At 43.7% G+C, this 16,944-nt stretch overlaps 2 protein-coding genes across 5 annotated transcripts in view; both read left to right on the forward strand.

The window, feature by feature from the left end:
- Positions 1 to 5,562: 5,562 nt before the first annotated feature.
- eif3eb (eukaryotic translation initiation factor 3, subunit E, b) lies at positions 5,563 to 10,832 on the forward strand. The gene is made up of 13 exons (XM_077548607.1): positions 5,563 to 5,701; positions 6,409 to 6,526; positions 6,761 to 6,878; positions 6,966 to 7,008; positions 7,103 to 7,207; positions 7,689 to 7,814; positions 7,890 to 8,014; positions 8,173 to 8,299; positions 8,392 to 8,493; positions 9,704 to 9,813; positions 10,055 to 10,157; positions 10,238 to 10,372; positions 10,516 to 10,832. The coding sequence occupies exons 1-13, from the start codon at positions 5,612 to 5,614 to the stop codon at positions 10,552 to 10,554; spliced, it is 1,341 nt and encodes a 446-aa protein (XP_077404733.1). The 5' UTR covers positions 5,563 to 5,611; the 3' UTR covers positions 10,555 to 10,832.
- A 436-nt stretch (positions 10,833 to 11,268) lies between these two features.
- pleca (plectin a) overlaps positions 11,269 to 16,944 on the forward strand; it is a 67,597-nt gene continuing 61,921 nt past the window's right edge. For 2 of the 4 annotated variants that reach the window (XM_077548292.1, XM_077548293.1), the window contains exons 1-6: positions 11,270 to 11,740; positions 12,185 to 12,222; positions 13,721 to 14,743; positions 14,821 to 14,952; positions 15,030 to 15,149; positions 15,227 to 15,358. In XM_077548292.1, the coding sequence (XP_077404418.1) occupies positions 11,578 to 11,740; positions 12,185 to 12,222; positions 13,721 to 14,743; positions 14,821 to 14,952; positions 15,030 to 15,149; positions 15,227 to 15,358 (1,608 nt within the window). In that variant the 5' untranslated portion in view covers positions 11,270 to 11,577. Of the gene's footprint in view, positions 11,741 to 12,184; positions 12,223 to 13,720; positions 14,744 to 14,820; positions 14,953 to 15,029; positions 15,150 to 15,226; positions 15,359 to 16,119; positions 16,234 to 16,944 lie in introns of those variants that run through there. The other 2 variants (XM_077548291.1, XM_077548294.1) reach the window with 2 other exon arrangements.

A 16,944-nucleotide genomic window follows, 5' to 3' on the forward strand; every position in this document is an offset into this window, starting at 1 on the left:
CACATTTTCATTATTTTGGCAGAGCCGAACAGCGCAATAAATGCACTTAGCGCTCCTGAAGCGCCATCAAGTTTTCAATCCTTTATCATCTTAAAAGGATGTCAAACACGCGGCGAAGACACAACCCGAGGAGAATTTAACGCACACACGCTGATGATGACAAGTGTAGGAAGGCAGACCCCCCCCCCCCCTCCTTTCACCGTGATTTCTCCGTAGCAACAGGCCGACTTGGTTGCTATGGTAATGTCCTGCCTTGCTTTGCTTCCAGCGCGACAATGGCAAGAAAGAAGAAGGAAAAGGAAGATGTACAGTATGTGGGCAGCGCCTCAGCAGGTGGCCCCCACCAGGAATCTTGTGGGTGTTGCGTCCTGCTCGTTTTCCATCCACGCACGAAATATTCCATATTCCGGCCGGGTCAGCTTGGACTTCAGTCGATATCATATTAGGAAGTGCAGATTTGAAATGTATTATTTTCTGTTTCAAGATTCCCCCATGACCCTTTCAAGTCCTTTTAGTTGCGTTTCAAATCCCCCCTTAAACATTTTTGTGGCTATTTTGATCAAAGATATTTGTATATAACGCAGAAAATGTAATTTCAAATCGCTACTGCCTCTTGTGGCCGAAAATGAAACTGCATTTTCCTTCTTTTTTTTTTTTATCATTAAAAAAATATATTTATATATTGACCATAGAAATATAATACAAATACCGGTCAATCCAATTTACATGAATAACACAATAAATAAAATAAAATAATAAAATAATTCTGCATGGATAATAATTATCAAATGACATTTTTTGTTCATTACAAATTTAAGACACTTAAAATAATTGTCAATTTCAATCAAAAATAATTTGTATAAAGGTTTCAAGTTTAAAAAGTTACATTTATTATTTATTAATTCGAACCCGAATCCAGTCTGAAAACTATTGGCCAGAGGCTTACAGGAGCTATGGTGTTAATCTCCTTATTTAAAAAAAAAATAAATAAATAAATGTTTTAGTAACAAATGGTCCAAAAAAGGCTTTTGTAAATATCTTTTTGGGCAAATTGTTACCAAGTGCAGCCTTAAGACATCCGTGAACTGTTTCAATTCCGTATTTGTGTCTTTCTTTAACAGAAAATGAATCCCTGCTGCAATTTGTCAGCATTTTGCTCAGGTATCTCCTCTTAAAAGTCGAGTGCTGCGTATGTGCAGGATTTGCACTTGAAATCCTTCCCGAGCGCAAGGAATAAAGCTGCTAAACGATGAGGAGGGTGATTTCATTTTATTGCCTACTTGCTGGCTTGCTCTGTCTGTCTTTTCTTCCTTAAAAACATCCCCCCGATTAGCTGAGTCGCTTTGCCTTTGGCGCAAGCCGCTCGGTTGCTACGCGACAACGTCCTAAGCGTTATCGACTAAATCATTAACGGAAGTTCAAGAGGCCTCCGGGCGCACGACCGATTATCAGCGGCACACACAAGTGCATCATCTTGTCATCTTTACAAAATCAAAGACGTATCACGTCGGGATTAAAAAGTCGTCTAACCAGGGTTATTGGCTAATGGCGCTAACTGCTAACTTAGCCAAAGTTAAGGTAGAGAGCAGTAATCGGTTTATTGTGTTTATTTTTCTGGAGTTTCAGTCCACATACTGTATTTTTTTTTAAAACAATACCATACAATAATATATTACAAATAACTTTGCAGACCCTTTGCAGAATGTACAACTCGCAAACGCCAGTTTGAGAACCACCGCCATGATAAGCGTGCGACCCCCTAAGGCTGTCCATCTTCCTGCTTGCCGACCACGTCCGAGCTTTTGACCCCGTGAGCAATCCAGTTCCATTTCCTGCTGCCACCTATAACACTGACTGATTACTCTGGATGTGCGTGTGCGTGTTGGTGTAATGCGTTGGTGTGTGTGTGTGTGTGTGTGTGTGTGTGTGTCACAGGTTTGATTTCATGTCTGCAAGGCTCCCCTGGCAAAGCAAACACAGACACCAATTAAAGCTTCGGCAGCGCCTCTCCTTCCTCTTACATCATTTAACTGACGGCGCCGACCTGCTCCCAGACCTGCATTGGTGATACGCACACACACACACACACACACACACACACACACACACACACACACACACACACACACACGCACACGCACACACACACACACACGCACACACACACACACACACACACACACACTTCCTCAATTTTTATTATTCCACTTATTATGACATATGCGCATGATGCAGTAAAGATCACCACAATTGCGTTTAGTTGCCTGGAAAAGAACTGTGACATTAAATAAAGCTTTTTTTTTTCTTTTCTTTTTTTTTACATTGTCATTAATCAGGTGTGAAATACAAGTGCCGCTACGTAGGTACAGTAGTTGGACAGTTGGGGAGGTTGTTGGACAGGTAGGTAGTTAGACTGTCAGGTAGGTAGGTAGATGGTTGGTTGGTTGGTAGTTAGTTGGGCATGTAGGTAATTGGACATGTAAGTTGTTAGACATTCAGGTAGATAGGTAGGTGGTTATTTGGTTAGTTAGGTAGATAGTTGGAAAGTTGTATAGGTAGGTAAGTAATTGGACATTGGTTGGTTTGGTAGGTAGCTAGGTAGTTGAGCAGATGGTTGGTTAGGTAGATAGTTGGACAGGTAGCTAGTTGGACTGTGAGGTAGGTGGTTGGTTGGTTAGGTAGGTAGCTAGCTAGCTAGGTAATTAGACAGATATTTGGTTGGTTGGTTGGTTAGATTGGTTGAGCAGGTAGGTAGTTGGACAGGTAGTTAGACAGTCAGGTGGGTAACAAGATGGTTGGTTGGTTGCTAGCTAGCTAGCTAGGTAATTGGACAGATGTTTGGTTAAGTAGATCGTTGGGCAGATAGGTAGTTGGAGAGGTAGTTAGACAGTCGGGTATAGGTAAGTAGTTGGTTGGTTGGTAGTTAGTTGGGCATGTAGGTAATTAAGCTAACTAGCTAGGTAATTAGACAGATATTTGGTTGGTTGGTTGGTTAGATTGGTTGAGCAGGTAGGTAGTTAGACAGGTAGTTAGACAGTCAGGTGGGTAACAAGATTGTTGGTTGGTTGCTAGCTAGCTAGCTAGGTAATTGGACAGATGTTTGGTTAAGTAGATCGTTGGGCAGATAGGTAGTTAGACAGTCGGGTATAGGTAAGTAGTTGGTTGGTTGGTAGTTAGTTGGGCATGTAGGTAATTAAGCTAACTAGCTAGGTAATTGGACAGATGTTTGGTTAAGTAGATAGTTGGGCAAGTAGGTAGTTAGAGAAGTAGTTAGACAGTCGGTAGGTAGGTAGTTGGTTGGTTGGTTGGGTAGACAGTTGGACAGTTGTGTAGGTAGGTAAGTAGTTAGTTTGTAAGATTTTGCAGTTACACTCAGCTTGCAGTGGGGTCAAGTGATTGCGTGACCCAGCAGATGGAACTGTGCTGTGTTGTTCATGTCCGCTCAAATATGCTTTTCGATTAGTGCCACCTGCAGGACTGCAGTGGATGTTGATGAATTCAGCCCCTTCACGGCTTTGTTGACGACGATGTAAACAAGTTGAAGATGACATCGCAGCTTTCTCCGGGGACGCTTTCGCTCCTTTGGACGCAACGTCTCAGTCCAACAGCGCACATTGGGAGCATTTTGGTCATCAGTGACTCATGCGAGGCCGGTCTTTGTCAACGCGCTTCAGTCTGTCATTCGACAACAATGAGCTCATGTGAGCCGCACGCTCTGTACACCGCATGTCACTCCAACACCCTCGCGAGTGTGCTGGGCATAAACGTCGCCATTCAGCCGCTTCATCTAATTAGGTCTCCCGAGGCATCAGTACTGCGTGTCGTGTGTGCGCGTGCGAGCGTGTGCGCAGCCAAACCTCAATTGCGGTATACACAGCAAATGTGCGGTGTGACACAAATTGAATCTGGCTGGCTTTTATCAAGCCACGGGGCTATTATGCTCTCTCAAAGGCGGTTTAGTCAAGTGAATTCAAATGGCGTAGACTTATTGTTTGATTCTGAATGAAATATGGTGACATGAGCTCCGTTTACTTTGTGACCACAGCTCTAGAGTGTCTTTGAGGAAGGCCCGTGATGCTTCAATTTCACGTCCGGTGATCTTTATTTGGTGACAGGTCATCCAAAATTAATATGCAGCAAACCACATCAAGTCATATCTCATAATAAAGCCCTTGATAAGGGCTTTGCATTTTTGTGATTATTTTGTTACTATACAATTATGTTAACACAATAAAGCAATATGTTTGCCTTCAATCTTATAGTAAACCTGACAGGCTGATGTATGACTAAACTTGTTTTGTTTTTTGGCGTGGGGGCGTGGGGGCGGGGTTTCACCCAATGGTCTCACAGTTTGGTAGCTCGCTTCTCATCTGATTTGCAATTTGAGTGGTGACTGACATTGGCCTTCAGGGAATCAAACTCCACACAAAATGAAATTTGGACCGACCCCTATCGAGTCAAATCACATATTAAGGCACTCGATGAGAGCTTTCTGGATATGTGAGTGTTTCGTCCACATCACGAAGTAAAAACAACTTCATGCCACCCTGTGAGTCACGTGACTTGTTTGCACAAAGAACTTCATAACTCATCCCTGTGCTTTAAGTGACTGGCCCTCTTTGCATTCATTTCAACTGCCGCCACGTTATTCTTAGTGTCACTTAAGCCTGAGGAAAGCGTCTTATCAATGTCGCCCGCCAGCACACCTGAGACGCCGCAGCGTGTTTTGCAGCTCAAGTCAAAATCAGCCCGGCAAGCACCGACTGAGAAGTTGCGGGAGCGTCCCCGGGACACACTGTCATTCCCCCATGCTGTTTTCGCCCTAAAACCGCTGCCACGACATGGAAATTCACCGGCTTTGAAGCAAGCTCGCACGACATAAGAGCACATTATTCAACAGAGGGTGCAGGATATTCTGTACAGCATTTTTAACCCTGCTGCTGATTTCCGTGTTGCATGCAAGTGATTTGTTCTTGCGATTTTAAATCTGAGGCCTCTCCTGCATTTCATGGCCTCTGGTGTCAACAGATGGGATTTAATTGCTGGATGGAGAGAGAGAGAGAGAGAGAGAGAGAGAGAGAGAGAGAGAGAGAGAGAGAGAGAGAGAGAGAGAGAGAGAGAGAGAGAGAGAGAGAGAGAGAGAGAGAGACTATTTCCCACTCAAATTGGACATTTGTGAAACAGCAGTTTATGAAATTGACTTCAGGTAGTCTTTTCATGTTTTAAAGGGATGTTTGTTAGTTTAATCTGCATTTGCTTCCACAGTGGTGTTGTGGTTCATGGTTTAAAAAACAACATGATATCCTTTGCATTAAACCTGTTTCCTTTGAATGGTTATCGTTATTTAAAGCAAGTTTATTCTTCTCTTGCCACTGAAGTCAAATCCCTCCATTTTAACTCGTCACAAACTATTTTTGTTGTTCTGTAGTTGTTAAAAAAAAGAAAGAAACAAACAAAATTATACGATTTAAAAAATGTTAACAGAAATACACCCAACACAGCTAGAGACGTTTTTTTAAACGTTGGTCGTGTGGAAATGTGTATGACGTCATATTTTGCTATGTTCTCCGATCACATTGTCAATAAAGTTCCTCTTTTCAAAGCAGCCAAGATGGCGGACTACGATCTTACGACCAAGATAGCACATTTTCTCGACCGGCATTTGGTTTTCCCCCTCCTGGAATTCCTTTCCGTGAAAGAGGTACGTCAATGTTTGTGTCGGGTGACATTTTATTCAAATGTAGCTATTTTTATTTTGTGTTTTGGACCTGTAAATGCGTTTAAAGCCGGCGAGCAGCCACCGCAGCCGGGCTAGCGTTAGCTTGCAGTCACGTTGGCTAGCCAGCGGTCTTAGACGATGCTAATTCAGGGATTTATTCATTTTAGTAGTTCACACATTAAATTGCGTTTTAGCGTGTTTCTGTATAGGAGCAATAACATTATGTCTGTAATCTACCGCTATTAGACTTGTGGCGACGCAGTGTCCTCCTGTTAGCTTCGCTTGGTTTGTATCTAAGGGAGCAGCTAGCATTCTTCTGATTTTAATAAAAGTTACGAACAGTACAGAAAATGTCTTGTTCAAAAATACCTGTCGACATCCTACTAATAAGAAACTGAAGAGCACAAAACAGGACCATACATTTTCACTCATCTTTGCACTGTAAATACTAATGTATTATTCTTAGAAAAGACTTGCAAAACATGAAACAGCTATCAAAAATATTATATAGTCTAATAAAAAAAATAAGTATGGTGCTAATTGAGCGTGACTTGTGCCCTGTAGTTCTTTCTTGCACTGCCCATTAAAACTGGTTAATTCCCGGCAGTTTGTGATCTCGAAACATCTTATGTCGATACCGTTGTAAACATTATCTTTAACAGACTACACTTTGTTTTGCCTCGCAACAGATCTACAATGAAAAGGAGCTACTCCAAGGCAAGCTGGACCTCCTCAGCGACACCAACATGGTGGACTTCGCCATGGATGTATACAAGAACCTTTATCCCGACAAGGAGATCCCACATTGTAAGTTGATGTGCTGTTTCCGCCTGTTCCATGGTTGTTGTGTTTTTTTTTTTTTTTAAATAGCTTATGCTGGCTGATTGACTTCATTTTTCAGGATGATTTGTTGGTTTCCTCCTGTACTTCAAAGGTCGCCTCATCAAACACTGCTTGCACTAACAGCGACACAAAAACAGTGGAGCTAGATTTCTAGATGTACTTTTTCCGTCTCACTGATGAAACATTTCCCCGTTGTAGCCTTGAGGGAGAAGAGAGGCACCGTGGTGGCTCAGCTCAAGCAGCTCCAGTTGGAGACGGAGCCCATCGTCAAGATGTTTGAGGACCCCGAGACGACGAGGCAGATGCAGTCCACCAGGTCCTTCTAAAATATTATTGACAATCAGGCACTAGCCTAGTGTTAAGGATTTAGCAGTGCAATTTTAACTCATCATTTCCTCGACAGAGACGGGAGGATGCTTTTTGATTATCTTTCGGAGAAACACAACGTGAGTTTTTGAATTTATTCACACCATTCACACATTTTCTGAGGGAGTTGCAAATTATGCTTGTTAATTTTCAACAATTTTGCGATTCCTTTAGTTCCGCCAAGAGTACCTGGACACTCTGTACAGATACGCCAAATTCCAGTACGAGTGTGGAAACTACTCTGGCGCGGCAGAGTATCTCTACTTCTTCCGTGTCCTGGTAAGAACACTAAAACAAACATTTATTTAAAAAAAAAAAAGAAAGAAGAAGAAGTAAATAAATAGAGGAGTCAGTATTGTTTTAGTGTGTTTTGGTTTACATTTTGAAACATAGGAAATAATGTAAAACTGGCACCAGCCAAACTTTTATTAACATTCATAGTCATATGGTAAAGAGTAGTCAATCACTGGAAACAAGCGGGAACTGATGCCTTGGATAAAGTGGAAGGAAGTATGAAACATTTGAAATAGCAGTCAATGTTGGCACAAAACCCCAAAATTTAGGAAAACCCTACTAGAACAACTAAGGTTTATTTTGGGTTAATTAGAGGCACTTGAAATCGTGACAGCTTTGTGCTGACTCACTCTCACAAGAGGGTGTGTACACTTTTGCAGCCACATTATTTTTCGTCATTTAAATAGGGGGGGGTGTTGACTTTTTAATATCCTCTGTACATTCAGTTTTGGGCTGTGGGTTTCAGGTTCCGTCGACAGACAGGAACGCTCTGAGCTCCCTGTGGGGAAAACTGGCCTCTGAGATCCTGATGCAGAACTGGGACGCCGCCATGGAGGACCTGACGCGACTGAGGGAAACCATCGACAACAACGTGAGTGCGAGAAAAGCTCTTTGATGGGATCCTCCTGGAAGTTTGCCCTGAGATTTTCTTTGTCCCGTCGCGCAGTCGGTGAGCTCGCCTCTCCAGTCGCTCCAGCAGCGGACCTGGCTCATCCACTGGTCCCTCTTCGTGTTCTTCAACCACCCCAAAGGCCGAGACAATATCATCGAGCTCTTCCTCTACCAGCCCCAGTGAGTCCTTGCCGTGCATCAAATTATTCATCTTGAGCTCATTTTTCTTTTTTTAATATCACAAAAAAACATGGCCTTCGAACAAGGGTGTGTAGACTTTTTATATGCATCGTAAATGAGCTAAAATCTCCTCAAATCTTCATTTGAACCCCCTGCAGGTACTTGAACGCCATCCAGACCATGTGCCCGCACATCCTGCGCTACCTGACCACCGCCGTCATCACCAACAAGGACGTGCGCAAGCGCAGACAAGTTCTCAAGGACTTGGTCAAGGTCATTCAGCAGGTGAGAGCGCCACAACATTATTTGACCAAACGCGTCCAGAACGCCGATTCATCATTTGCAGTTTTCTTTCTCTTTTTTTTTTTTCATCTCAGGAGTCGTACACGTACAAGGACCCCATCACGGAGTTTGTGGAGTGCCTCTACGTCAACTTTGACTTTGACAGCGCCCAGAAGAAGCTGAGGGAGTGCGAGTCGGTGAGAGAACTTTTCCTGCTTTTTCTCAGCCGTCAACACACTTCGACTGTTTAGCTTTGACCGAGGCAGCTGCAACCGAATCCAATCAGTTAAATCCTTTTCAAATTCAGCTTCTTCTTTTTTTTTTGTTAAGCGGAACCGCTGTCAGCTTTAGGGCCAGCCTGCAGTTTTAATTCTCCGCTTTGGGACCACTTTGTACTTTGCTCAGATTTGCTTTTTGAGAATGTTTGTGGCAGTGACGGGCTTCATTTGTCTTGTCACGCACGGCGACTTGTGCGCGCATCCTCTGGGATTTCGTTTGTCTTTTTTGGCCACGGGGTTCTTGGTCCGAAGGTCCTCGTGGAAGCTTGATTGTTTGTTTGTATCCATATGCTGACTTGGTTTTAGAACTAATAAAAAAAAACAAATGTCGACAAAGTACTAAGACGAAATTCTTAGTGTTTTGCAAAAAGAAAAGCGTCCTAATATTTGGTCTTTGGCCAATGTAAAGCATTTCTCTCTGTTTTGTGGTTTTCATGCAAGAAGTGACCAACATTTTTTTTCTTTTTATTTAGATGAAAAGAAAATTCACAATGTGCATATGTGATTTTGTTGGCTAGCAAATATTATTTAGTTAAAAACATTGCCACGCAATCGCATGTAATTACTGGTCTTTATTTTTTAAATGTTTGCACTTTGCATTTTAAATTTTCTATCATTCTATAATTTAAACACATTATTCCTTCGTTTGCCATTTTTGTTGTTGCTGTGCCTTTTCCAAAAATGCTTTTTGGCTTCATTTACAGCCTGTGAAATTTAGACATCCCTGGTTGGCAAAATCTTTAAATAGACATTTATAAAAGAGAGAAGAAGAAAAAAAACAATTTGACGATGCCTCGATTCAATGTTTGCAAATTACTGTTATCTGACAGCAATTATATTTTATATAGTGACAATTAGTGAGTCAAGTATGCTATTAGGCTAACAATATGTAAACGAGAGGAGTGGCAAATTAGTCTTTTAGTGTCATATTGGTGTCTACAGCTTTGGCTTTCAAACTGTCAGACACGTAATACCTTCATACTTTTAAGCTTAAGCCCTTTAAGAATAAGCTGACGCTGCAAAATCATCAAATGCACTACAAAATGGCGGAATTTGTTTCAATGTTGTTGATGCCGTTTTGTTGGCCACTGACCGGATTATGACGATGATGCCGTCCGTTCTCCTCCAGGTCCTCGTCAACGACTTCTTCCTGGTGGCATGTCTGGAGGACTTCATTGAAAACGCTCGTCTCTTCATTTTCGAGACCTTCTGCCGCATCCATCAGTGCATCAGCATCAAGTACGTTCATCAAATTTTTTCGTTCCTTGAGGCACCGAGCCCAACTGTGAATCCACCCCCTCCGTAAGGATTTGTAATTGCATGTAGTTGCCACAAGATGGCGGTAAAGCACTTAAAAAATGCAACATGCTGCTTGCTTGTACACAATCATGAAGCCATGTCACATAAAGAGTTAAAATGTCCAACACCAACCAACCACCTCCAACATGATTTTCCTGACTGAGCCGTTGTTTCCACGCAGCATGCTGGCCGACAAGCTCAACATGACGCCCGAGGAGGCCGAGAGGTGGATCGTCAACCTCATCCGCAACGCCCGACTGGATGCCAAGATCGACTCCAAGCTGGTGAGCGCCGGCAGAAAGTGCCGGCCGCAACTTGTCCGCCCGGCCGTTCTCATGCCGCATCTTGCGTGTGCGCCTCGCAGGGTCACGTGGTGATGGGCAACAACGCAGTGTCGCCCTACCAGCAGGTCATCGAGAAGACCAAAAGCTTGTCCTTCCGCAGCCAAATGCTGGCCATGAACATTGAGAAGAAGGTGGCTCACAGCAACAGGAACGAGGTACGCCCCCCCCCCCAAAAAACATTATGATTGCCTGTTTATTGTTTAAAGCATAAATAAAACTTACATTAGGATGAGTTGAGGATTGTGCCCGAGAGTCCATTTTGGATCTTTCTTCATGTTGTCTCATCTTGTTTCCACAGACTCCAAACTGGGCTGCTCAAGACTCCGGATTCTACTAAAAAAAAAAAAAGAAGACAAAAAGAGGATACTGTTGGTTCTTGGAAAATAATCGCAACTTTTTACTGGACTCAGTTTACCCCCTGCGTCATTCCAACTGGCTGCTTGAATCATGTTGCTGCCCTTTCAGATATGTCAACTTTATTATTATTATTGTTGGATTATTAGTATTTTTTTTCCAGGTCCAATATTTTTGAAGCAGTTAACCCAACATTAAAAAAAAAGTCAAACCAACATTAAAACTTTTGTCTCTTTGGAAAATAAACCCTGCAAAATTGTTGCTGTTTTTCTTTTATTCCTCTCGATTCACAATTTGTCCACTAGGTGTCGGTGTTGTCTAAGCTTTGTGCTGATTGCAAATTTTTGAAGCATTCAAGTGTCTGGTTTCTCCTCCGATCTTAGCACGAGTTGGTTTCACCTGCATTTTGGTCCACTAGATGTCGCTGTTGTCTGATTGATTGCCGTCTGCAGCATTCCAATGGCTTTGTCGATCCCGACGTGAACAAATGTGGGGACTATTGATTATTGTTAACTAATCAATACAGGTGAGAATTTATTGTATTCCATTAGAGGGAAGTGTGGCTGTTAGCCTATAGCCACACTTTCTGAATATTAAACCTGACCTGTATCCGCCTTCACCATGCAAATATTTGCCTTTGATAATGTCAAGTGAAACCTGTTAAGCTTTGGCGTCGGCGGACTATGAGACTTTTTTTTTGTTTTGTTTTTTCCTCCCAAACTGGTTTGCTAAATACTTGCGGCCAATTAATGTGTTTCTTTGTGTGCGGGCAAAGTGCCTCAGGTGCATTTTTGTGACTTGTCTATTCAAGTGAGGATTCCCTCTGATGTGTCTTGGAGGAGGGGCCTATCCACACCGCCTCCCCTTTTTTTTTTTCTTCTCCTTTTCTGCTGTTTCCCTGCAGCTGACGTGGGCCCCGGCAGCTGGAATCCATCAGCGTGCTGTTCGTACTTCCTGACTCCACTCCTCCGCTCCTTCCTTCTCCGGAGTGACTACTTGCACAACCATGGACACGCTGACGGCCTGGGTGGCGACCGACCCGGCCGTGGTCCGGATCCTGTGGATCCTGGCGCTGGTGCTGGCCACGCTGCTGGTGTGGTTCTTCTCCTTCTGCTGCTACACGTGGAACCGGGGCTCCTCCTCGGATTCCATGGAGCGCTACCTGGAAGGTAGGTGGACACTCCCTCCCTCCCTCCTTCCTTCCTTCCCTCCCTCCCTCCTTCCCTTCCTCCCGTCCCCTCCCGGCCCACGTGATAGACTCTTCCTGTTTCCACTCTGACTCACTTGTGCTCCTGTGGCGTTTTTTTTCCGCCACTGAACTGGCTCTGCTTCTACTTTGTGGTTGGAAAAGTGCTGATTGGCCGGCTTGGATGCCTACAAATGGCTCTTTTACGCTCGCATTTACAGTGCATTCATTCTGGGAGGTATTGCAAGCGTACTTCATATACGAAACAAACGCACTACTTTGAACACAAACTGCTGTTGCATGCGACTGATTGTCTGCTTTTTCTGACATTTTTGTTTGTTGGTGCTCCATCACATTTTCCCAATGTGAACTATCCTCCTTTCGTTAGTCAAGGTAGTAAATGTGTTTATTCCCCCCTCCCACACAGTGATGGTGAAGCCGCCCGGCTCCAAGGGTCCCGCTCAGGTGAGACCAGTGTGACCAGGAACTGTGATGTAATTCCTCCTTTTGGACTTTAGGGGTCCCTGCTTGCTTGTACTTCCCTCCAGTTGTCCTCCTGGGGCCCGATGACGTCACGAAACCACATCCCATCTGAAAATGTTCTCATGACGAATGTCCTCAAAATGAAGTTCACGTTAAAGTACTTTTGCTAAAGTTGACCCGGCAAGTATAAGCGGGCTTGTGTTTTTAGCAATGTACTGGGGCTAAAAAAACAAAGACTCACATGATACTTTATTATACACCTAAGTTACTCATGTCATTTTATGGTTAAATATTCAAAAGAAAAAAGCTTACATAAAGCTGTTTCCAATTTCTCTTCCAAAAAGTATGCACAATGCATATTATTTATTATTATATATTTATGTTTAAACAAATACTGTATATTCAATCAAATATTTACTGTTTTTTTTAAAACAAATTTAAAAGACGTGTCCAAAATGCCTGCAAACAATTGAAAAGATTTTATGGTATTTCGTCCGTAAAATATTTTTCACTGAAAGAACTTGCGTTGATTTAAATGTGATAGAAAAAAGTAACAAAATTACTGCTCATTGTACATATTTCTTACAATGGGTAAATTAAAATAGTCAAGTGATTTATCAATTTAAGTAGTTCTTCTTCTTCAAAAAAAAAAAAAACCTTAAAAAAAATAAATTGTTATAGTAACAACAACAAAAATCTAGTAATGCATGTTTTTTGTTTTAAATCTAAAATATCAATCACATCTATGCTTGTCCTTTTTAGGGTTGTTGAGAGGTAAATAATTTCCTCTCTAAAACTTGACATTTCACTGAAATGAACAGTTGCATTAGTAGTTTGGCCTATAAGCAGTTACAGTTCGAACCCTATTGGTCTGGAGCTCTACCGCTGGACCAATACACTTGTACCAACTCCAAACTACCAGAACTGACAAGAAAAACCTTCTCTTTGGCAATAAAATCGAGCAATCTTCAGTTTCTTATTCCCTGAACTGTCAAAAGTGTTTCATTGTGTTTCCAATAAATCAAGAGCTGGCCTGACTTTGACGGCGGGTGAACAAAGTGCTTTTATTTTTAACCTGAGCATCATGTTCAATGAGCGTGCTCGCACCTGGAGTCCGGACTGTGGCGGCCACGCTGCCGCCAGTTTTTCAAAAGTGTGGAGTTTGATTGTGTGTGTGTGTGTGTTCAACATGTATGAAGCTCTTTGTGTGCTGCCAACACGAATACAAAGATGAAAAAATGTCATGGCATAGATGGCACACAATGAGAGCCAACAAGTGGTTCTCGTCATTCCATCACGATGTCGTGAGTGAATGAGAGGCTTGTGCGTGCAAATGCCACAAACTTTCCAAATACTGGACATCTCCAACATATGCACACAGTACACACTGTATGCTTTCTATACGCGCCAATTGTGTCATTTAGAAACTGACAAAAACTGCAGGTGAAGTGCTAAGTGGTAACTTTTTGTGACGTTTCAGAGGAGGAAAAAGCCCAAAGACAAGCAAGCTGAGACCAACCGGGTGAAGGCAAAAGTGGTCAAGGAGGATGAGGCAAAAGAGACCAAGGTGGTCCCAAATGCAAAAAAGAAGCATCAAGAGGAGGAGGTCAAGAAGTCAAAGGAGATGAAGGTGAGGGTGGATCAAGAGGAGATTCAGAAGGTGAAGGTAGTAAAGAAGGTAAAGGAAAAGGTGCTGAAGGTGGTCCAGGAAACAAAAGTAATAACCGAGAAGATAGTCAAGAAGGCAAATGTGGTCAAGGAGAAGGGCATGGTCCAGGAGGCGAAGCCACTCCAAGAGGAGGTGAAGAAGCCAAAGGCAGTCAAGAAGTCTGTCCAGGATGTGAAGGTGATAATAGAGAAGGAGGTCAAGAAGCCACTCCAACAGGTGGCAAAGAAGTCAAAGGCGGTCAAGAAGTCCGTCCAGGAGGTGAAGGAGATAGAGAAGGAGGGCAAAAAGGTAGTCCACGAGAAGGATGTCAAGGCGGTCCAGGAAGCAAAGAAGGTGGTGAATAAGTCTGAGTCGGTCAAGAAGGAGAAATTGAAGGCAGTCCAGCAGGCGAAGGAGACCGTGACTGCAGTGCAGGATGAGTCAAAGAAGGCCAAACCAGTCAAGCTGAAGGTGGCCCAGGAGGTGAAGGAGAAGATGAAGTTAGTCCAGCAGGCAAAGGAGACATTGACGATGGTCCAGGAGGAGGTGAAGAAGGCAAAACCAGTCAAGAAGCTGAAGGTGACCCAGGAAAAGGTGAAGGTTGTCCAACAAGTAAAGGAGGCATTGACTGCAGTCCAGGAGGAAGCGAAGAAGGCAAAACCAGTCAAGCCGGTGAAGGAAACAACAGAGGAAGTGAAGGTGATCCAGGAGGTGAAGAAGGCGAAGCCACAAAAGGAGGAGGAGCTGAAGGTGGCGCCGGAAGTGATTGATGAGCCACTGAAGGAATCTGAGGCATCTTCAGTGGAAGCATCATCACCGTCTGGAAGGAAGAGGCGGCGGCGAAGGGGACAAAAGGTGAGCTGTCGTCGGTTTGTTTACATTTACACTCACTGGACACAACATTGGGTACACCTCTGCAATCCACTGGGCAGACACCAGGTAAGGAGGAGGAGCTGAAGGTGATCCAGGAAGTGATTGATGAGCCACTGAAGGAATCTGAGGCATCTTCAGTGGAAGCATCATCACCGTCTGGTAGGAAGAGGCGGCGTCGAAGGGGGCAAAAGGTGAGCTGTCGTCGGTTTGTTTACATTTACACTCACTGGACACAACATTAGGTACATCTCTGCAATCCACTGGGCAGACACCAGGTAAGGAGGAGGAGCTGAAGGTGATTGATGAGCCACTGAAGGAATCTGAGGCATCATCAGTGGAAGCATCATCACCGTCTGGAAGGAAGAGGCGGCGGCGAAGGGGACAAAACGTGAGCTGTCGTCGGTTTGTTTACATTTACACTCACTGGACACAACATTAGGTACATCTCTGCAATCCACTGGGCAGACACCACACAAGGAGGAGGAGCTGAAGGTGATCCCGGAAGTGATTGATGAGCCACTGAAGGAATCTGAGGCATCTTCAGCGGAAGCATCATCACCGTCTGGTAGGAAGAGGCGGCGGCGAAGGGGACAAAAGGTGAGCTGTCGTCGGTTTGTTTACATTTACACTCACTGGACACAACATTGGGTACACCACTGGGCAGACATTTTGTGTCTGATCTCATTGAATCATTTTGAGAAGTCGGTCCCTCAGGGATGAAGATGGCGGCCTCGGAGCTGGCACGAGACGCCGCGATGGCATGCGGATTCGATGGGAACAAAAGTGGAGCAGAACACTGGCCCATTCACACCAACACAAACACAATGCTCGCTCATTAGGCCACCTCGCACAGCAGGACAACTTTAGTTTCGACTCTCTGCACTTCATTTAGGAGTACACACGTTTTTAGAAATGAGAAAAATGGTTGTCAAATATTGCAAAACCCCCCCCTTTCATCAAAATCCACTTTCACACTGCTCTTAATTCATTATTATTTACGGCTGCTTCGCGATATCTGGATCTAGTGCATTCGTCATGGTGAAGGGAATTATTATTATTATTATTATTTTCTTTACGGAGCAAAGAAATGTCTTGCACGTTGAACTGATTTAATAATGAATCATGTATAATGGATGAATCTGTCAATCAAGTGCTGGCAATCCCGGATCGATATCTACTTTTAAAGTCACCCCCATCCTCGGCGCGGTATGATTTTACGTTCCGAGTAGCGTAAATAGCATCGTGCGAAGTTTTGCAATGGGTTCAGCCCGGGACGGACCCCCACCGCCCTCCCTGAAAAGTCACGCAGCACGCATGCGCGCCTCCTCCGCTGCTGCTGCAGCAGAGAATCTGATGAAGGCGCGTTCAAGTGTGCCATCAACTCCTGCATGCGACGCTTGTTAACGCACTGTTTGCGTGGGCCCCCCCACGCCGCCGCCGCCGCCGCCGCCGCTACCGTGGACATGTCTGCCGTGAGTATGATGATGATGATGATGATGACGTCGGCAGCAGGTTCCGTGTGGGTTCGGACGCGCAGTAAGGGGGGAAGGTTGTTCGCAGGTGCAGGGCGGCCTGCTTGAGGTTAATTAGAACGCGCCGTTAACGCGTGATGGATGTGAAAAGTGTTCCTATGAAACAAACGTCAGTGGTCACGTGATTGCTCTTCTGGAGGCAGTCAATGTTGAATGAGTTTCCCGTTAAGTTCTGCGAACGACGTGTACGGTACACTTGCAGGCCACTTCATTAGGTACACCTGCACAATCTAATGACAGCAAACAACAGTGTTTCTGTCCTTGACCTTTGTAATTATGCTAAATGCAGCCCTTATGCATATTCTAGATCATTATTTTTAATCGAGAGTTATGTTGTCTAGATACTACTTGTTAACCATTATAATACATAAAAAAAAAGCCTAGATCTTTCTATCTATCCTTGGCCTAGTTATTTTGACTGTTCTAGTTCTGTTGTTACAATCTAGAACTATCTGTGCTGTCTAGCTATTCTAGATCTGTTGATTCATCCTCGATCCAGCTATCCTCGGCGTTTCGACTTCATGTATTCTAGATCTATGCTTTGTCTCGCTACCTAGAGATATTAGTTTTATACATTGTAATCTAGAGTGATACCTTCTGTATTATTTCATAATCAGTGTAATCATTATAAAAAAGAGATCTATCCATTGT

The sequence above is a fragment of the Vanacampus margaritifer genome, chromosome 17, assembly GCF_051991255.1.
Source record: "Vanacampus margaritifer isolate UIUO_Vmar chromosome 17, RoL_Vmar_1.0, whole genome shotgun sequence".
Taxonomy (NCBI): Eukaryota; Metazoa; Chordata; class Actinopteri; order Syngnathiformes; family Syngnathidae; genus Vanacampus; species Vanacampus margaritifer.

What these genes read in the sequence shown, in the direction of transcription:
- eif3eb (XM_077548607.1), top strand. Translation starts at nt 5,612, where the DNA reads ATGGCGGACTACGATCTTACGACCAAGATAGCACATTTTCTCGACCGG. An exon ending in AGGCAGATGCAGTCCACCAG is followed by an intron (nt 6,879 to 6,965) that starts GTCCTTCTAAAA and finishes TTTCCTCGACAG; the next exon opens with AGACGGGAGGATGCTTTTTG. An exon ending in CATCAGTGCATCAGCATCAA is followed by an intron (nt 9,814 to 10,054) that starts GTACGTTCATCA and finishes GTTTCCACGCAG; the next exon opens with CATGCTGGCCGACAAGCTCA.